The sequence below is a fragment of the Drosophila innubila genome, assembly GCF_004354385.1.
Source record: "Drosophila innubila isolate TH190305 chromosome 2R unlocalized genomic scaffold, UK_Dinn_1.0 1_C_2R, whole genome shotgun sequence".
NCBI classification, from domain to species: Eukaryota; Metazoa; Arthropoda; class Insecta; order Diptera; family Drosophilidae; genus Drosophila; species Drosophila innubila.
Genome location: NW_022995374.1, coordinates 9810023 through 9832573, shown reverse-complemented (window position 1 = coordinate 9832573; position 22551 = coordinate 9810023). Strand labels below are relative to the sequence as shown.

The following is a 22551-nucleotide window of genomic DNA, read 5'->3' as shown; positions in this document are numbered from 1 at the left end:
CTCTAAAATGGACTTCAAGTTATATCAACTGACGGCCACTTGTGTTAAAAGTTATCCAAAAGCCGACTTGCTTATCGGCTTTTTGAAATGCTTTTCTTAATCCTAATTGGACTCACAAGTCGCTTGAACGAGTTAAAAGTTGGGCTTAATCTTTTAATGAGTGTAATATTCGATGGAATTTGTTAACCAGAAAACTCAAGGAAAAGATTTATGAAAACACTGCAATACTAAGCTCTGAATTTTTTTAGATGGGATGCGGAAAAATTAAATAAAATAACTTAGAAACTAATAACATATTACCGCATAATTATAAATTTGCATTACTTAATATGAGAGATAAATATTATGACAAAATTAAAATAATTTTTTAATTTCAATCACTGACTTTCAATCGAACTCATTGTAAAAGAATATTCAAATTAAAGCATATAATACTGAAATCAAATGTCGATTAGGAAATCTCGTAGCACTAATTGCATACTTTTTGAAACAAACCCGTTAAATCTCTTTCGCTATCGTGTAGTTTAGTGTAAACGTTCATCGAGCCAAAATAAAAATGGAGCAACGGCAAAAAGAAGCTTAATGAGAAGCAAAATACAGCATACAACAGCGAAAAAAGAAGGAAAATGTTGAATAAATATATAAAAATTAAAAACTTTTAGCCCAAAAATGTCAGCGGCGTTGTCAGACAGTAGCGGGGGGATGGAAAGAGCGGAGAGTGGTGGGAAATGGGAAGGAGAAACTAAACTAAGCAACTGCGGAGCAACCAATAAAGCAAAACAAATCCACTTAAATGTGCCAAGTGACGACAGTTTGTGAGCGAGTGAAACAGCAAGAGATTGCTATCTCTTGGCGAGAGAGAGAGAGAGAGAGCTGGATAGAATGTGTGTAAGAGAGCCAAAAGGCCAAAGGGTGAGAGGAAAAAGTGACAAAGTTAAATTCGAAACTCATAAATTGGCTTATCCACTTAACTGTTAACGGGTTTTTGCCAGGCCAGGACCAAGTTTGTGCGCCAAAAAAAACGTGAAGAGAAAAAAAAAACATTGGCTAATAATGGCGACGGCCCAAAAACTCTGCGGCGGCCACTCGCATCGATCAACGGGCTTTAGTCTAGTGCCACATGACTGTAGAGGGGAGTAAGGATGAGGGAGGGTGGAGAGAGGGGAGAGGGTGCAGCTGGACAGCTCAGGAAGCTGGCCAAGACTTTGGTCCTGCTTTGGCCTGCTTCATTTGACAGCAAAGTTTTACTCTTGTTGATGTTGTTGCAACTGTTGTTGCAATTGTTGTTGCAACTGTTGTTGCAACTGTGGCTGCGGCTGCTGCTGCTGCTGCTGCTGTTTCTGCTGCTGCTGTTTGTTTGAACTTTTCGTATCATGGCCTCAATCAGCGTTAGTCACTGGCTGTCGCCTGTCCTTCAACTTTCTAGTGTAACGAGTCCTTGTGTATCGCATCGTATCCTGCCGCTGTTTCAAACTATTTGATGACTTTCTTACGCTCGGTCGCCCTTTGAGTCATGTCTGCAGTGGCTTTAATGGCCTCCATCTTCCACTGGCACACGTGTCGTATGCGCAACTTTAATGCACCTTGGCAACCGGCGACACATGCAACATTTCGACAGCTACCTCGGCGATGCCACTGCCATTTGCAACAAATTGCAGCTCATTAGTTGAAATATTACACACAAAAAATATAAAAAAGCCAACAACAAAATATAATGGAAAAGAGAAAAATTGTTCAAGAAATGTTGAGACAAAAGCATAAAACAGAAATTGAAAACACAAGCGGCAGGGTAAAAATATTCATTTTTACATCGCACAGTGGTTGAAAATTCATTTAATTTCATTTAATTCTCTTCACTTAAATTAATGCATTTGCACAATTTGTTAAATATTCTGAATCAGCAAATCGATTACATAACATTTGTAGAACAATTATGTAAATTTTAAGCTATTTAAGATTAATTCTAATTACTTCAACAATTTTCTTTTGCTACATTTATTTTATAATGATGTATTTTTTTGGTTTTATATTTTAAAACTTAAAACTAAACATATTTATTAGACTTTTCTTTTTCTTTCCAATCGTTTAACAACAAGCATGTTATTATTTCAGTAAATTATATATATTATATATATTTTATCTAACAAGTTTGTCCCACTGTGCATTTGCTGGCTTCGCCGTCAACTAGCGCTGCCCTCAACGCAGCTGCAACTTATGCGAATTTCTTGCAAAAATTCCAACAAAAGAGTTGAGCGGCAATAAAAATAAAATACACCTGCTGTTCTTCACAAGAAAATGCCAAATGCCTTAATAGTGTGTACTCTTGAGTATGCACACACACACACACACACAAACACAAAGGGAGTTCGTATATAATTATTGGAATATTTGCATGTTGGTGGCGTTCTTGAAATGACCACAAGAAGCGGCGTTTATGGCATAATTAATTAGAAATTATAAGCGCTGAGCATGTGTAATTTGCATGTCGACAGTGGAGTTGTCCGGCGCAGCTGTAGGCACAACAAACACACACACAAACATACAAACATAAACAACACACAGTTTATAGCATACTTATATGGACCACATTTGCATGCAACCCGTTGAGGCACGCACACACACAGAGATAAAAACACAAGTCAACATGCAGTCAGTCAGTCAGTCAGTCAATTAAAAAACAACTATGCAGTGCCCTTATTTCAGTATAATTAAATGTTTGGAATGGGCTAAGCAAACTACTTTAAATTGTACAACTTAATTCTTGTTTGCTCCATTTATTTCCGTCAAATTAAAGAAATTTCCTTTCAGAATTAATATTTGTTTTTAGTCATTATAGCCATGGAATAGCACTTCCATAGCACTATTATTCAAGAGCTGCCATAAAACTGAGTAATTTCAATAGTCAGTTTAAGTAAAAGCAATTATGAAAAGCAAAATGGACTTCAAGTGAATAAGTAAATGAGTCTGATCTACTAAATAAATTAAATATTAATCGAAGGGTATCTCAAAGTCGCTTACAAAATAAAATTAAATGCTTTAAAACGTTTAAGTGACTGTTAAAAAGATATTTCTAGTGAATAAAATAATGAGTTTGGAGTATAAAATAAATTAAATATATCTGAATCAATAGGTAACTGAAATAAAATATATATTAATCAATGGGTATCTAAATATTGTGAAAACTCCATAGCAGACACAGTTTCCTTAATTTCTTGCCCACGTCTCAAGTTATCATCATAGTTGCAATGTTCAACTCCTTTGGCAATTGTTTACCAATCTGAGAGCCTTATTTGTCTTTCAGTTTTCACAAATTAAACAACAACAATGGTAAAGGAAACGGGAAATTCACAGCCAAATGCAATTTTCCACTTGTGCGCTTTATCGTCCAACGAATTTCGATAAATTTACTTTGGCATTTTTGTCTTGAATTTAATGCTATTAAATGTTTTCGCTGATTTGGCAAAGAATTTGTTCGATTGCGATTTGCGATTTGCGAATTGGGAATTGCGAATTGCAGATAGAAAAGATGTATAAGGGTATCTGTTAGTCTCACAAAGCTCACTTAAATTGTCAACTATATAGAAATGAGCTGACAGCTTGAAAATATTTAAGTGCTTCCATCTCGCCATCTATCTTAAATATCCAAACAGCTTTCTAAACAGTCGCTCACTCAACGACTTTTCAAGTGTCATTAAAATAGCACGAAATTCGTGACAAATTTCGCGAAAAACCCAAAAGAAAATACGAAAAGCAAATAGAAGAAATAAAAACAACAACAACACGTTAAGAGCAAGCAACAACATGAATAACAAGAAGGCAACAACAATTCGGGGCTTGTACTCGTAGCTAACGATGCGCAGTTGTCATTTGGGGTGTGGACCTTGCAACCTTAACCCCCCGCCACACGCTTAACCCCTTGTCCAAAATCATCATCGAGGCAAATTTGAATCGCAGTTGAATTCAAATTGAACCGAATCCGATTCTGATACTGAAACTGAAACCGAATCGAAACGTAAGCAAAGTTTATTTGATAGGTGCGTGCCGTGGGCTGTATTTGAGTTCTAATTCTTTGGCCCTTAACACCTTGTCGCCACAGTTCATAATTTATTTAACCGGAAGGAAGAAAGGCACAAAAGGAGGAAAGAAGAAATCCAACTGGAATAGTATTTGTATCTCGAATTGTCAATTCCTGCGGCGTATTACACAAAAAACTTGTTAATGCTTTTGACTGCGGCTTTGATAACTGTCAATTTGTTAATTTCAAAAACTTTTATCAACTTTTGTCGCCTTCCAATATTTAAAGTTGCAGGATTACAAAATTTAAAGATCTTGAAGATATTTCAATTTAGCTTGAGAAAATTCAGTAAATAAATTTTATAATGTGGACATTATGTGGGCAGATTTGTGAGCACCTTTGGGCCATAAATCCAGCTTGGACTTTGGCCTGAAATTTTAGCTAATTCCATCCATATAAATTCGAGACAGTGGCAACTATAAATAATCTCCAGTGCTCCACAAAGTTAGCAAAAAGACAAATTATATAATTAAATGTAGCGAAAATCTGCGCGTAGAGCAAAAATGGGAAATTATTTATGCCACAACAGGAAGAGAGAGAGAGAGAAGGGAAGTCAGAGGTAATAAGTTAGCACTCTGCTAATGATGATGAAGTGTGCCAAGTAGATTGCAGGTAATGGTAATAGGAAAGGGAATGGAAAGCAAGTTTTCCACCTGACAGACAAAGTTTCAAGTTATCAAAATACAAACCAAATTTATTAAAGTTTTATTCAAAGAGGTGAGAGTGGCAGAGAGGGGGCGGGGGATGGTTGTTGTCTAGACTAGACTAGCTGCCTGCTTAATAATAATAATAATAATAATAATAATTTGCCAGCCAACAAGCAAACAAACAAACTGAAGACGTCTCTTGTCAAGGCAACTTGGCGTATGCGCAATGTTTGCTGTAATTTACACCAGCTCAACTCAGGGGAGAAAGAGAGGATGGGGGAAGGGGAAGGGGCTGCGTGTGATGCTGTGCATTTTAAATACATATACATATATACGAATATGTAAGTAAGAAAGTCGATGGAGGAAAATAGAAAATAGGAAAAAGAGAAAAGAAATTGCCGGGCATCGAGTCCTGAGTTTGACTTTTCTTCAACTTTGTCACATTTTGCATAAGCCAAGGCAATTTTCATGTGGATTACATTTCATTTGGTTCACTCCCCCCCTCTCCCCTTTAACCTTCAATCTTCATTGACTTGATGCGGTTTGGCTTTAAGCAAGAGCGAGACAGAGAGAAGGAGAGAGAGAGAGAGCGCGCCATCTAGCGTCAGGCAGCAAGAGCGGAAGTTTTGTGTGCGTGCCTCATAAGGAAAACCGGAAAAGATGATTAATTCAAAGTTATTAGAAACATGACTGAAATTTATAATGCGGCAGCCAGAAAGGTGACTTCGCTTGCCACTTGCCACTTGCCACATGCCACTGATGAGCTTGTTGCACTGGCGCCTTCAAGCATGCAACACTTTTCCAAGCTGCATTCTAAACTCCATTGAAAATGAAGAAGAAGCAGGAGAAGGAAAAGGAAAAGCAGGAAAATAAGAAAATACTCGGTGCATATTTAATTGTTTGTCTCGCGGCCATGCGGCTTTCATTATTAATATTCCGTATGCACATTTTGCAATTTTGGCTTAGACAGACACCTAACACACACACACACACACACACAGACACAGACACATGCATGTTTTGGTGGCTTATCAGCCAGCGTCAAGCACCGCAAAATGTGGTTGAGTTGCAGAATCATTAATTTGTTTGTTGGACAGACCAAAACAGAGACAGAGAGTGAAAAAGAGAAAGGGATAGATAGACAGAAACTAGAAGCTAAGACTTTTTGAAATTAATATTTAAATGACAATGCAAATTCAGCTGTCAGCTAAGCATAAAAGTAAAACCAATTTCAATTCAATTTAATTTTAAAGCTTAAATTTGAAATAAATAAAAAATAAAACTACCAAAACAACAAATTTTAAAACCATTTTTATAATGGTTAATTCTTAAAAATATATTAGTTCACACTTTCTTTGTAATTTTTATAATGTTTATTAACTATAATACATTTTAACACGTCTCAGCTCATAACTGACTCTGCTCAATATTTTAGCCAGCACTGTTAGCTTATTGGGAACAGTAGGCGACACAAACTTTGCACTCAAATCAACTCGAGTTAAGTGCGCGCGCTCTCAACTCTGTAAATGCGTGTTAACTCTGAGTGCTGTTGCTTAAGCGCATCGCAATTTAAGAGAGCGCAAGTGCTAAGAGAACACGTGCTGTTACTATGGCGTGCTCTTGAGCACTAATTGGACACAACAGAGCGATACTTTGTTGTCATGAGGTAAACAAAACATATGGCAGCTTGTGGCACGCAACAAAACTAACTGCGTATTGGCAATATTTGTGGAAATTTTTAGCATGCTGCAGACTGTAATAAAAACTTAAGAATTGCCAAATATTGCAGGCGCAACTTACCAAATAATTTAATTAAATGAATATACATATGTTTGTACGTAGGCTCATATGTTAGTTATTGCATTATCTCACAAACGAGTATTATTTTTCACTTTCACTGCTCTGCACCGCTGCGCTCTTAGCTTGCGCTCTTGAGTTGCAGCAAAGAGTCAGCGACGCATTGCATTTGTTGCACTTCCGAAGTTTATTTCCTGCTTTCGCTTTGTCTCATCTGTTAAGTTAACAGTCGAACTGTTAACAACTCCTTCGACTTTTCGCCCACCGCAAACATCTTCGGCTTTAGCGATTCTTCTTCTTCTTCTACTTCTTAAGCAGCAGCAGCACTTTCTGCAGTTGTCGGCTGCTTGAACAAGTTCTTCCTTGCCTTTGACGTCGACGTTGCCGTCGCCGTCGCCGTCACGAAGTTATCAGCGAGCCGAACAGAACAAGAACAAATCTGTTCGGACGAACATTCGTTGAGTGCAACGACAGCGATGACGCTGACTGCAAACGGCGACGCTGACGCTGACGTTGACGTCGAGTGCAACTATTGGCGCTGACGTTGCTTTGGCATCGTTGTTCTTAGCTAGCGAGAGTGTGGGCTAGAAAGGGAAAGGGAAGCGATGGGGGGACAGATACATTTCGCATTCGCAATTCGCATAAGAAGGGCATTTCATTGCAAATGCTGCTGCTGCTGCTGCTTCTACTGCTGCTTCTACTGCTGCTGCTACTGCTGCTGCTGCACCTGCTGCTAGGGCTCGCTTCAGTCTCCATTTGACATTCTCTACGTGCGGTTCTCGTTCTCGCTGCTGCGTCGTAGTTCCCGTCGTCGCCGTTTCTTTGTCGTCGTCGTCGTCGCGCTTTCAAATTTAACGCCCAGTAGCAGCATAGCAGCCAAAACAGACGCAGCCGAAACTAGCGAAAATTTCTATAATTTCTGCAGTCGCTGTCGATGCTTACGCCGAGTTACCGTTAACTTTTTAGAGTCGCTAGCGCAGGCGATTTGCACGCGTTTCATTTGCGCGCGCGTTTTTTTCCAGCTTAGCTCGCGATCTTTTGCCTATCGCTTAACAGAGTATATCGTAGTTTATCGAGTTCAAGAAGATTTTAGTGATCGACAAACTGAACTATCGAGTGACAAAATAACTAAATATTTAGTGGACTGATTAACCGAACATTTTTCTGCAGAATAACGAAAGTGTTACTGCAAATAAAAAACTGTGAATTCAAATTACTTATTATCATTGCTGGCTAATAAAAGGTATTAGAAGCTGTGAAAGTAATTAGTTTTAGTTGTTATTAATTTAAAATGTATAAATGTATATACTATTGAATTTATTAAACAATTTTTTTAATTCCCCAGACTTAATTAAATTTTACTTTTTTGTATTTTCGATTGTTATTTAAAATTGTTAATAGGTTTTACAATTTAATTTTTCAATTACGGTTATTAATTTATCACTTTTACTATTTATCTTCTAGTTTGACTTATTCAATAATTAAATAAATAAATATCTAGCAATAGTTTAATAGTTTTATTTTAATGGATTGAGTTTTCAGCTAAAAAAAATAAAGTTATGTTTTAAAATGTATTTGTTAATTATAATTACTCAATGAATATATTCAACTTAATATATAAATAATGTTAAATTTAAGTTTTGTTTTAATTTACAAACTTTACATAAAAGAGAAAAAATACGATATGTAAAAATAAAATATTATTTGGTATAACTTTCAATGCATTTTTATTTTAAAATATTATAGTTTTTATAATTTGTATAGCTTTAATATATTTTTAAGTGATAAACTTTTGTTAAAAATATTCATTGTTAAATGGAACCGATATTTTAATTTTCCAAAATTTAAATGTGTAATTTGAGTACAGTCGTTTTATCCGATGATAGTATTAAATATGCGTTTAGTTCGCCTTTAATTCATTGTAACATTTTGAGTTGCAACAAAGACGGTGCTGCAATCCCTTCCCTTCCCTTCAGTTCAATCACAATAGCAAAACTAACTTGGCCAGCAACAAAATGCCAACATTTGCGGATTCTGAACTTCCTATTCAACTCCTGCAGCCAGTAATGTTGTTGTTGTTGTTGCTGCTGCTGCCACTTCTGCTTTGGACCGGGTCGACCAACCGTCAACGTTGCTTGTATTTTGGTACCAAATATCGTAACCGAAACCACAACATTCGACGTCAATCAGCAAAGCAGATTTCAATAGCTGCGTTAGAGTTGAGGGAGCAGTCTTAACTTGTTTGTTGTTGTTGCTGTTGTTGTTGCTGCTGTTGTTGTTGCTGCTGTTGGCCTGTTGTTGTTCGACAACATTCGCATTGCCGCTGGCCCTGCCATCTACTTTGTTGTAGCTGTTGTTGTCGAAACATGTTGCCACTTGAATTTGTTGCCTTTGAGGCAGCATCAGCTCCGATCCGCTCTGCCTCCAATGTGGCCGCCTGCTGTGCGGGCTCTTTCCGGCCCGGCCAGCATCTCTTTAGCTTTCCCTCTTCGTCCACCATCTCTTTCTATTACCCAGATAAAGATTGTACCCATAAACTTGCCTCCATCAGTTCGATATTTGCATTGAACTCAATTTATCTAAAGGAAAATAATCAATATCTAATGCCTTAAATTTGTAAAAGGTTTTCTTCGAGCTGTTTTTGAATTGTGTGTTGTGGCAATTTTTAAATATTAAAAGATAATAATCGGAATATAATAAAACAGCTTAAATCCATCGCATTACTAGACGGACACTATTGTTTTCTAATTTATATCGATTGCGTTGATATTCAATATCTTTAAATAATATCTTACGAACTTTTTTTTATTGTTTATTATTAACATTTTTTTTTCCTTATATCAACTAATATTTGTTCATACCTATAGAGTTTTAATTTGATTTTTTTGCTTGTATCAAATCTATATTTTATTTTTCATTTCAAAATAATATATCTAACTCTTTGTTTTTTTTTTTTAAGCTAAAGTGTTGCTAAAGTCTTAGTGAAAAATTGTATACATTATAAAATAAAACAAGAAAACAATTTGAAAATCAAAGAGCAATAGAAAATTTAAAGCGAAGTGCTAATTTCCAGTGTTGTTAAGGAGAGAAACACTTATCAAATCAAGAAGTTTTTATAATCCTCAAAACAAAACGCTTCGTTTATCCAAAAGTAAGTTGAGCCCTGCAAATAAACAAAAATTTCATACAAACAAAAAATTCAATTTATTTCAATTTTCTGGTAATTTCCTTATTTTATCTGAATTTTATGGTTAATGCTTTGCAAATTGGTAGTTAGTTCCCTTGACGTAAAAATGAATATCCATGAATATCAATTTGTTTTAACATGTTTCGTTTATGGCCTTAAAGGCACCTCCTCGTAAAGTCTTTCACACATGATGTCCAGGTGGAAATTCGAGTAATTCCTAAACTAGGTATTATACATCTTATATAAATCGTGAACATTTTAACGCTGTTTTAGTTGAGTTTGTAGCTCGTAAATAACGCCAACTTTTTAGAGACTGGATGATGGAGTTGAAGTTGGTAATTAATAGGCGCCAATCGTCTGTCCGACTGTCCAACCGACCAGTCCAGTCCCCAAACTAACGTCTAGTTTTCTATAAAGCAAACTACTTTTTTCCCTGGGCAACGTTCATTAATAAAATTCAATTTGCGTATAGGTTGCAAGAAATAGCAGGAAATCAGATATCATTAAGCTGTACCTTCACATTAGGCATATTAAGTTATTTTCTTTTTAAATTACCAATCTCATTTGGCTAAAGAGGTAACTTGAGTAAAAATATGTTGAGTAGAAAGCTTAACTGATTTATTAAAGAGGTAAAACGTTAAGCTTCAGTACTGAAAAGACGTTAAGTTTACCATTTGCTTATTGAGAATAAAAAATTATGTTACCTTATCTTTTTATTTAATTTAAAATACATATTTGACGGCTTCAGGCGATGAATCGTAAATCATAAGGAAATATACAAATAATAAAATAAATATATTACCCTGCAGATAGTGGCTGATATGCCATTCATTTTGTCACACTATTATTATTGGATACCCGTGTTTAAATGACAAGCACAACCTCTTAGCTGTCACTTGTGGAAAATTCCTCTAATCGGAAAAACAGTTGCCTGAAGGCTGTCTTCCTGCAACTGTCAATCTGCCAATGGATTTGACATTTTAAAGTAAAATAATTAAAAAACCAACTAAAAACTGCATTGATTTATGCGTTTACAGGCAATTAAAGCAAATACTTTGAGAAAGAGGCACTTGGCGTATACGTAACATGTTTAACTGCTTTTTGCAATTCGCTCAAGTGACACAGTTTAAGATTGATCCCTTAATTTACCCTCTTTATCCTTTACTTGCAGCTTCCCTGGACGCTTTATGTTGCTCAGGTAAGTTCTGATTAGCAGCAACTGATGAGTCTAGATATGAATCTGAATCTCATTCAGAATCAGTCTCCAGCAATGCAAAAATTGAAAAAGAGCGAATAATAGTAAAAGAAAAAGGGAATGCAATGCGCTTTTATGATAAATGATTTGCGATTTGTGTGCATTCGTTTGAGTTTTATAGACGTTTCATTACCAGCCAACAATTTCCCCAGTGGCTGTTTGTGAATCGTAAAAAAAGAAGTAGGAAAAAAAGACTTTTTAACGGCACAAATGAAAATGCATGGAAAATTGCAGCAACTGCCGAGGGATTGAAAGGTTGTTGTGGGGTTGGATTTGGGTGTTTTGCTGTTGATATTGACGGGGAATTCTACTGAATATTTGCATGCGTTTTTAGTGCGCACTAGATTTTTAATGCATTGCACAGCACTGACAATGTTGCCATTGAATTGCCATTGATTACTGTTGAAACGTTCAGTTTGTATATCAGACTCAACAGCCCTTCCAATCGAGATTTCATTGAGCGTGTGAGCACAGTTTAGAGCCATGAAATGATATAAAGCTTAAGCATTTGAATCTGTAAATTAATCAATATCATTTGTGACTATTTTTAAATTTTCTTTATTACAAATCAACTTGACTATCAGGACAAATAACCTCAAAATATGTATTGAGTTTGTTTAAATTTAAAAATTGTTTAAAAATAAAATGAAAAACTTAAATTTAAATTTTAAGCTGGTATGATACAAAAAAAATTTAACTAATAATTTAAAAGTATAAAAAATTTGTATCTTACATTTTAGGATATAATGAAATACTTGAGCATAAATCAAAATGATCAAATAACCAATTTTTAACGCACACGCATTAAAAAATTTAATTGCACTTCTAAATTGACAAAAGAAAATTATGATTTTTGTTGTTTTTTACCTGTTTACCTGTTTTTCCAATTAATTCGTATTAATTTATGAATAAATAAAATCCACAGCGATTTCGTATGTGAAAGTATTTACCTGATCCAAACTTTGTCCAAATGCCAGCACAGAGCACTGATTTCAATGCAATTCAAGGATTTGATCCTGTTCGTGTCAAGTGTTGTCCGTGAAAGTGTTTCTCTAACCTGTCAACACACATAAAGACACACACACACACACACACTGAAAGTGGGAGGTAACGAGAGCAACCCCAAAAAACGTTGAAGCTGCTGAGAAGCGAGCACACAACAGGAGATGAGGGCACAAAGCGCAAATGTCACGTTATCCTTTTGAAAGGACATGCCATGATGCAGAGTGCAAACGTGCGCTCAATGCCTTTTCAATTGCGTTTAAAATGCAGCAATTAAACCGCAATTTCTATAAAAAATTACGCCTCAAAAGCGAAAGAAAACAATTAAGGCGTGTAAGCAGATGGAGAGAGAGAGTGAGAAATGTAGAGCAAGGAGCAAGGATGAGCTTTGCAGTGGCAAACTGGCGACGAGAGGCCATGACAACAATTACGAGATCCATTTAACTTTGGCAGGATACGAAGAATGCGAATGCGAATGCGACACATGTCGCAAAACGCAGCGGGAGGCGACCAAAGGCGACGTCAACAAAACTGGCGACATGCCGACTAACACACACACACACACACACCAGCACACACACACATTCTACGAGACATTCGCATTCATGTCCTGTGTTAAAAAGTCACAAAATATATATAGTCTATATGTGTACATAAAAAGAGGGGAGAAAGACTTGAATGTCGCCTCGCTAAAAGCGCACAAATCTTGGCAGGACGAGTCCTGCCAACGCAGACAATCAGCACAGGATGTTTTTGCGCTCATTATGCGCCAGCTGCAGCAACAGCAACATGCAACATGCAGCATGCAACGTGCAGCATGTGTGTGTGTGTGTGTCGTTGTGTGTTTTGTTGCGCCTTCGCATAAACACAAAGTTAAAGAAACGGGAAGCAACGAGAGGCAGCGTATTGAAAGCTCTGATACCCTAACTCACAGAGAGTACTTTTAACTTGAGATAGGGTTCGGTTAAAATTATATCTTTGATTTAAAATGTATCTTATTGTCTATTTTATTTCAATCTAGTTATTTAAATATATTTAAATATTTTTGTAGAGTAGTTGAAATTCCATACATAATACCTTCTTCTGGCATGTAAATAAATAAAAGTGATGTACTATGTGTCTGCAGTCTTATGTGTGCCTCTGTTTGTTGTGCAGGTGTGTGTATGAGTGTGTGTAATTGAGTTTCACTTGAAGCCTGCCTGACATTGACTTTATTCAGCACGATTCTGGTGGAAAGACAAATAGGTACAAAGCAGACATTGGGACAATCAAACAATGGTTGGGACAGAGGAGCCGGAGAAAGACTCACATTTTATTTTTATTGAAGTGCAAGAAAAGCAGAAGTCAAAAAGGGCTTAATGCACTTAAGAATTATGCGAGGCATGAGAGAAGTAAAGCCAGAAAGCAACACAATAATATACATACATTTGTGAGCTCGGAGTGTTTACAAAATTCAAAGCGATGCTAAAGTTAAGAAATTGATGCATATTTATTATTTACAATGTTTTTCATACTTGTTTTAAAGTTAACAAATAGCTTTGATTTTAAAATAAAATATATTTGAAATCTTTAGTGGCAAATTTAAAACTTTATTTTATACAATATTTAAATACAATTGTATGATTCTTTGAATGACTCTTTTTGAATAACTTAATAAAGTAATAACGTTATAATTATATAATTTACATTTGAATACAAATTTTATTTAATATATTTCGTTGACTCTTTACGCTTAATGTAATTCACATTGACTTATACCTTCCATATAGAAACTGAAACAATCCGTAATTGACACAGTTCACAGTTCTCATTTGGTGATAAATTCCACAGGAAACCCACTAATATGACAGGATTAAGACCATGAAAAATGCTTGCATAATTGTCAAGTTATGTGCATTGAACAGTTTACTGTCGAATGCGATTGACAAGCCCACAAACACACACACATGCACACACACACACATACAGCAAGTGTACTGCAAAAGAGCCACAAAATCCACACAATACAAACACCACCCACTAGTTGAGGTGGCAATGGGCGCAACTGAGACAGACAAAGAGAGAGAGAGAGAGAGAGAGTGGGAGAGTAATGTTGGCATTTTTGAACTCGTACAATACTGAAACTGAATAAGTGATTCAATGAAGTGAATAGTGATTAAATGCGAGCGAGTGTATGCTTCTGCTCGTCCCATTTCAGTGAGTACATATATTCGCATTTGTGTGGGCTCAGTTCCAGTAAGTATCCAGTGTGTGATTATGAATGCCTTTTGACAATATGTTCGATTACATTACATGCGTGCTATAGTTCGATTTACAGGCATATGTGTGTGATTATACTATTGAAAAGAATTCGGTTATTTAGAGCATATTTTAGATTGTTCCTTTTATTTTAAATATTGTTGCTTATCGATAGATATTCGATTGTTGCCGCTTGACATTTAGCTAATTTGACATCTCTAACGTCATCAGTCTGTGATGCAGCAGCCTGGCCGACATGTAGACACAGCAGCCGTCAGATATGTTCTTTGTTGCCCCTTCGCCCCAACCAACCGACCTGCCCCCATCCGCTGCACGTCACTTCTCTCGTGTCGCTGCACTCACTCGTGCATACATGAAAGTCAATTAACCGTATTAAGTGCAACTGTGTGCGTGTGAATGTGTGTGCCTCTCTATATATGTATGTGTGTGTGCTTATCATGGCATTTCTTGGCATTGAGCATCAAACAACAAGCCCTCAACTCACCAATCCGCCGTATAACGCCCCCTGCCTCCTTTCAACTCTTCATGTAACCCTTTAGGGGGAATCGCGACAATTGTCTGTCATTCGATTTCTGAATGTTTCGCGTTTGTGTGTATGTGAAAAGTTTGCGGCTGATTGCGGTTCTTAATTTGCTTTAAGGTATTGTCTTTATTAAAGGATAAGTGTTGGTTTTATTTATTTACCTATATATAGACATGTGTACATTCTGCTTAAAAATCGGTCCAGTTTTGACAAAGTTATGAAAGTTTGAAGTTTCTCCTGTTTCGGTTCTAAAAATGAACACAATAAACCACCAACTAGAAAGTCGTAAATTCAGGTGTATTCAACAAATAGCACAAGTTTAAATTATACAAACAATTTTAAAATAAAATTTAATAAACCCATATTTCTTATTCAATTTTCTATATCTTATTATTAATCAAAAGCAGGGAATAACACCGGAACCGGTACCGGAACAGTTAAGCGAAACTAACCTATTCATTTTATCTGTCGGAACTGAAACCGTTACCGAAATAAAATATCTGTCAAGAACCGAAAACTGAAACGTTTGTACCGGTTCGGAGGTGGTAAAGTTGCTAGCTCAAAGAGTTGACCAACTTCCAACCGTCATAACTTGTTCAAAACTAAGCCGATTTTCAAGCGGAATGTCAATTTGATCATTATTTGGCCTCTAAATTAATTCTGCATTTAAATTTGTATCATCTAAAAAATTTGATATTTTTTCGATACTAAACCATCTATCATCAATTTTCCATACCTACCCTTGACATTTTTCAAAACTTTGATCTCTCATAACTTCATTAAAATAAACCGATTTTCAAGCGGATTGTCATTTTGAGCATGATTTGGCCTCTAAATTAATTCTGCATTTAAATTTGTGTCATATAAAAATTTGATATTTTTCGATACTAAACCATCTATCATCCATTTTCCATACCTACCCTTGACATTTTTCAAAACTTTGATCTCTCATAACTTTATCAAAAATTAACCGATTTTCAAGCGGAATGTCATTTTGATCATTATTTGGCCTCTAAATTAATTCTGCACTTAAATTTGTATCATCTAAAAAATTTGATATTTTTTCGATACTAAGCCATCTATCATCCAATTTTCCATACCTACCCCTTAACATTTTTTCAAAAACTTTGATGTCTCATAACTTTATCAAAAATTAACCGATCTTCAAGCGGGTTGTCATTTTGAGCATGATTTGGCCTCTAAATTGATTCTGCATTTAAATTAGTATCATCTAAAAAATTTGATATTTTTTCGATACTAAGCCATCTATCATCCAATTTCCCATACCTACCCCTTGACATTTTTTCAAAAACTTTGATCTCTCATAACTTTATCAAAAATTAACCGATTTTCAAGCGGATTGTCATTTTGAGCATGATTTGGCCTCTAAATTAATTCTGCAGTTAAATTTGTATAATCTAAAAAATTTGATATTTTTTCGATACTAAGCCATCTATCATCCAATTTTCCATACCTACCCCTTGACATTTTTTCAAAAACTTTGATCTCTCATAACTTTATCAAAAATTAACCGATTTTCAAGCGGAATGTCATTTTGATCATTATTTGGCCTCTAAATTAACTCTGCATTTAAATTTGTATCATCTAAAAAATTTGATATTTTTTCGATACTAAGCCATCTATCATCCAATTTTCCATACCTACCCCTTGACATTTTTTCAAAAACTTTGATGTCTCATAACTTTATCAAAAATTAACCGATCTTCAAGCGGGTTGTCATTTTGAGCATGATTTGGCCTCTAAATTGATTCTGCATTTAAATTTGTATCATCTAAAAAATTTGATATTTTTTCGATACTAAGCTATCTATCATTCAATTTCCATACCTACCCCTTGACATTTTTTCAAAAACTTTGATCTCTCATAACTTTATCAAAAACTAACCGATTTTCAAGCGGAATGTCATTTTTATCATGATTTGGCCTCTAAATTAATTCTGCAGTTAAATTGGTATAATCTAAAAAATTTGATATTTTTTCGATACTAAGCCATCTATCATCCAATTTTCCATACCTACCCCTTGACATTTTTTCAAAAACTTTGATCTCTCATAACTTTATCAAAAATTAACCGATCTTCAAGCGGGTTGTCATTTTGAGCATGATTTGGCCTCTAAATTGATTCTGCATTTAAATTTGTATCATCTAAAAAATTTGATATTTTTTCGATACTAAGCAATCTAGCATCCAATTTTCCATACATACTTGGCTTGTTTACAAAAACTTTGATCTCTCATAACTTTTAGTTTTTCTTCACTGATTTATTTGATAATAACTGTATCTATCAATAAAAATAGTATTATAATTGATTGAAACTAAGTTAAATTAAATTGTAATCTGTAAGCGAATAATAAGCTACAATTTCATACTTTCAAATTGATATTACTTCACCACTTGCTTGTTGACAAATATTTTGTTATTCTCATTAGTTTGTTTTCCTTTTTGCGAAATTGAATAATAGAATTTCTGGCAGTTGGGCAACTCTACGCTCCCAACCCTTATACTTCCCTCAAAATAGCTATTTTCAAGTCATAGCATTTACATATCTCAATTCTCTCTTATGACTGTGGGGCACTGCAACAAAATCGTTGTTGTCTCTGTTGGTGTTGTCAATGGGGTAGACAACGTTACGCATACGCAACGTTGTACGAGCAACGCCTGCAACGTTGCAACGTTTGTTGCACTGCTTCAGCATGCAGAATAAGCTGCTCACACAAGATACGTACAGTTGGTGTTGCACCCTTAGACACGACACATGTGAGCAGCATTCCTCACACTTCTTTCATCCCCTCGTCCCTCGGCACTCGTCCTTCGTCCTCGTGCGCGCCTTTTGGAGTGTTAATTGTCGTATGCAAATTTTTGCGCATCCACAAAATGTAACAAAACACGATTTTGAAAGATGCAAATTGGGTGTTACTGTTGTTGTTGTTGCTGGTGGAGTTGCTGATGTTGTTGGTGAGGCAGGTTCCAGGCAGTTGCCACAGGCAGTGAGTGTCAAAATAAGCTTTAAATTACGACATCTCTGCCTCTCCAGGCTCGTCCTGAGCGAACGTGCAGCGTAATTTGCAACTGACAAGAGTGAAAGTTATGCGAAGGGGCTGCAAAAAGTGGCCAACACCCGCCTTTCCCCCCTCTCCACTTGCCCCTTTTGTCTGTGTCCAATGAGTATAACAAAATGTCACTTTTAGCCAGGATGCGACAGGGACTGGCCATGTCCAGACCAGGACAGCCGCATGCGTGATTGTGACATTTGATTAGGTTGCCTTTGTCGAAATGTTAATTTGTCTATTGAAGGTGCTTCGTTTGGTGTCTGGCTTATCAAGTCCAAACTCAAATTACAGCACATTGTTCAGTGTCAACTTAGCTGCACTCTCTCATAAGATAATTATCGATTTAAATAGCTATTTGAAATGGCATTCCTGCCACAAGACACATGCCACATGCCACATGCAGTTGAAAGACAAATAAAACATGGCAAGAGTAAATTTCAATTTGATTCTGAAGCGTCATTTTCAAATTGAGACAAATTGCGGCTCAGCATTTACTTAAGGCAATCTCACTTATTACGAAATTGGCAAAAGACAAACGCATAATTGCCATATAATAATCATAATCCGCACAAAGCAAACACGTGCCCCCAAAATGTTCAAGAGACAGCTGCATAGTAAAAGATACCACACACATATATATGCATATATAAATATAAGTATGTTATATATACACACAGCAGACAAAGCCATTCAATTCGACAGTCGACACAGATATAGACATAGACATAGATATAGACACAGGACAAGAACAAGGACCGTGTCGGAGCTTTGTGTGCAGCTTCTTCAACTTGGCCACTAATTAAGAAGACAAACTCTAAGCTCTGCATATATTTTTGAGCAAAGGACTCGCTCCAAGGACTTTTGACTATGAATTTACTCTTAAATCTACAGCTGAGTGCAAGTTCATTTTGTCAAAGTTAACCCACAATTGAAGTCCATTCAAAGTGCTTGAATCATGCACATTCATATTTTAAGCTCTATCAACTTGCCTCACTGGACAATCGGCTCAAGAAATGTGTCATATCGTTATTTTATTCAATATCATAGAATTTTCTTTCGTTTAATCTTCTTTGCAAATGCAATAAATACCTGGCTTTCAACTAAAAGTCAGTAGGCCAATAAGGAAAATTTAAATGAATGTCTAAAAAAAATCAACTGAAATAAAATAAATGTCAAAGTCATAAAAAGTGACAGCTTAATATATACTATAACATATAAAATAAAGAATAAGTTAATGAAAATTAAGCGATTGACTAAATATTTTGTCAGAAATAAACAAGAATTGTAGTCAAGGCTAGGAAAAAAAATGCATTTATTTTACAGTCGCTTAATTTGAAAGCTTAACCAATTTCAAAAATTGCCGTCTAATTTGTAGCTTTTATTTTACATTTGATTTTATAGTGTTTTTCTTGTTATTCTGGTTACCCGCAGAAAGTCGCTTGCAGTCATAAAAGTAATGTGCACACACACACACACACATTTACAAGCACACTCACACATATGCCATGCCCTAAAGCAGCCGTGTGCCAACGCCCCCAATTGCCATATCATGCAGTGTTTTTTATTATTTAATTTTTTTGCCATTTCGCCAAAAGTCAAACAGAAAATTTATTTATGACGCTGATATGGCAACGCCAGCAAAGTGCACTTGGTAATGGGCGGGTTGTAGGAGTGAGTGTGGCACGATTCTCTAGCATTTCTAGCACGTTTAGAATTTTTCAACTGTTGCGCAAGCCATTTTATGAGGCAACCGAGAGCAAAACTCCAGCCCAAAACAACAGAACAAAAAAAAAAGAATGAAGAATAAGCGACGCTTGCCAAATGAGAAAAACTGTAAGGAAAAACGCATAAATTTTATGACTGACTGAGCAGAGGCAGCGAGAGGAGAAGAGAGGAGGAGGAGGAGTAGGAGGAAGAGCAGAGACTGTTGGTTGTTAGCTGTTGCACTCAAATAACTGTATAGACCGCATTTTCACACAAAAAGTGCGCCGAAATTTCCAACTAAATTATTCATTGAGCGCGCAATTGAGCTGGAAATGTGCACACACCACTGTAGTGAGTGTGTATGGGTGTATGGGTGTGTGGGTGTGTGTTTGGTGTTCTGCCTGCCTATTGCTACTCGTTGGTCCTGTCTGAGCACGTAGAATTGCTGGCTGTTTGGCTTTCTGGTCGCTGGGGCAACCAAATCGTTTAACAGCAAAAAGAAAAAAAGATGAAAACATCAAAAAAAAAAAAAAAACAAGTGGAAAAGGCTATAGATCCCGACCATAGGATACCCGTTACTTATTTCAATATATATAAAATTATTTTATAGAAATTATTACCCAATAAAAACTACTGCATACTTTTAGGTGATTGTTTTAAAATAAAACCTTTATTAATAACTTTGGTTGGTTAATACTCCAGTTCTACTTGTCCGATCTGGCTGCGGTTAAGTGAGATTATAGATAATATTAATAGATAACGTTATCTACCATATAAACTGTATTATCTTAAAGTCTGTGTGTGTGGTGTTTTTTTTTCGCGATTTGCCGGGGTGGAAGGGGGCGTGTCAAAAATTTAAAACAAACTTGACCTGCTCCAAAGCGTTTGTATCCTGTGGGTGAAATTTTGTTATCTCTATCTCTTATAGTCTCTGAGATCTAGGTATCGCACAGACGGACAGACAGACAGACGGACAGACGGACATGGCTACATCGACTTGGCTGTTGATGCTGATCGAGAATATATATACTCTTCCTGTTACTTACATTCCAACGAACACAATATACCCTTTTACTTATTATTTAAGTAACGGGTATAAAAAACAGAGAAGGAACAGAGAGGCATATCGGTAACTCTAGTCATGCATGCCACTCAACCAATTGACACTTGGTTTGGAGGCGCCACGCACCTGCAGTGGGAATGGGAGTGGCAGACAATAAACGGAATTGTTTTGAAGTCTGACAGATTCGGGCTAAAAACGAGATGATCTGAAATACATTTTATGGCTTATGCATAATAAGCTAACGTTTATTTTGTAAATGTCTTTTAAAGGAAATTATAAAATTTATTTTGATTATTTTAATTTAATTTTTTGTCAACATGTTATCTTTAAATATGGATTTATACGCACTCCCACATTACAATGGTTCATCATTTAAAAATGATATGTAAAAGTACAGTACGCCTAATGAATATGCGTATATACCTACAAAGAAAATGTATTATTTTAGAGAATCGTAGAAAGGTCAGAGTTCAAGTCACCTGTAAATGATGTTGCAAGTACATACGCAAACCAACAATAATGAGACTTCTCATTTTCGCTCCACTCAATTAGATGGAAGGCATTGAGTACTAAAAATACAATAGCTCCAATTCCAGAAATTGCATAACACACGAAATACACTTTCAATACAGTCTTGTGTTGCTGAAAAATAGTCACAATTATCGAAACACAATTTTTAAAAGTTATATTCAAGTCACCTTCCAAATTCCATAGATTAGCAGGATTACCAATAAGATTAATAAAACAAATATTGCTATTGCTACACCAAGTGCGAGGGGACCTTGATCTGATTCATGAAATGCATATTATATAATTACTTTTGACTTATATTTATCATTATCAATCCACCTACCTTCTTTGATTAACACATATAACATAAGTGCAGCGACTAGTATCTGCAAAGCCGCTGCATACCCAGATAAACAGCGGGTTATCTTTGTTGATGGCCAAATATCGTCCCAAACACATACACACATTTTAAGTTCAAATTAATTTTGAATTATACAATATTACAAATTTATGAAATGAAATTATTCTCAAAGTAATCATTTTCAAAGTGTATTTTTGTTAACTTTTTGTATGTGTTTATTTGTTTTGAAATAGCTTTATTAAATTTTATTAAAATTACCACTCAAACATATATATATTTTAATGATTTTTAACCAACTTGAATAAAAATTATTTTCGTCAATCTTTCACAAAAACAAATTGACATACTTGTAAATTTGCTTGCAAATTGCTTTCAACCTATTTTTGAATTTATTTATTTGCGGTTAGACTACTTTAAATTTTGTTTTCTAAAATCTAAAAAGTATACAATTCGAAAAACATCTTAGTAATGCCACAAAAAATTTAATTGATTAGAAAAGGATGGTGTAGAAATTATTTGATATGATTTTGAAACTTCCACAAAAAATATGGATGAAAATCTGTCAAACAACTTTTTGGGTTAGAAATATATGGACATTCCTAGAATTCAAGATTCTGTATAATTTAAAAAATATATTAAGACCTAACATGGAAATATCAGGATGCAAGTATAATAGTTGCAAACAAAGTAACTTATTCTGTTTTTATGTATAATTTGTTGAGAATATTTACAGGGATTTATCCCTATAGAGGGTGGTTTGCATAAGCCTAAATTAAGTACAATGAAATTCCTGTATTAAAGCCTTTTTTGTTGCAAATCAGACAAGGGAAACTCACACACAGCTCTCGAGTTGTGAATGCGGGCGATGTTCAAATGATTGGGGTATCTTAATTGCATTTGTTGTTGTTGCCGCATTTTGAGGGGGCGTAACTGACGTGATTTGAAGCACATTTGTTGTTGTTGGACAACCGTCCGGTCTGACCGACCACAGTCGTCACATCAATTTGCTGTGCCCTGACAGATTGAGGCAGGAGCCAAAGATGTCATCGTCGCATCCTCGCATCCTCGCATCCTTGCATCGCTCATAACTCAGGGCTC

At 35.7% G+C, this 22551-nt stretch overlaps 1 protein-coding gene and 1 long non-coding RNA gene across 2 annotated transcripts; one reads left to right on the top strand and one right to left on the bottom strand.

The window, feature by feature from the left end:
* The first annotated feature begins 7372 nt into the window (after window positions 1–7372).
* LOC117784946 lies at window positions 7373–11139 on the top strand. The gene is made up of 2 exons (XR_004617461.1): window positions 7373–7762; window positions 10878–11139. It is a non-coding gene; the product is annotated as an uncharacterized LOC117784946 (long non-coding RNA).
* Window positions 11140–20859: 9720 nt separating this feature from the next.
* Window positions 20860–21557, bottom strand: LOC117784722. The gene is made up of 4 exons (XM_034622530.1): window positions 21436–21557; window positions 21281–21369; window positions 21062–21224; window positions 20860–21005 (listed from the first exon to the last, which is right to left on the bottom strand). Exons 1-4 carry the CDS (start codon window positions 21458–21460, stop codon window positions 20938–20940), a joined length of 345 nt encoding a protein of 114 aa, XP_034478421.1. The 5' UTR covers window positions 21461–21557; the 3' UTR covers window positions 20860–20937.
* Window positions 21558–22551: the final 994 nt, after the last annotated feature.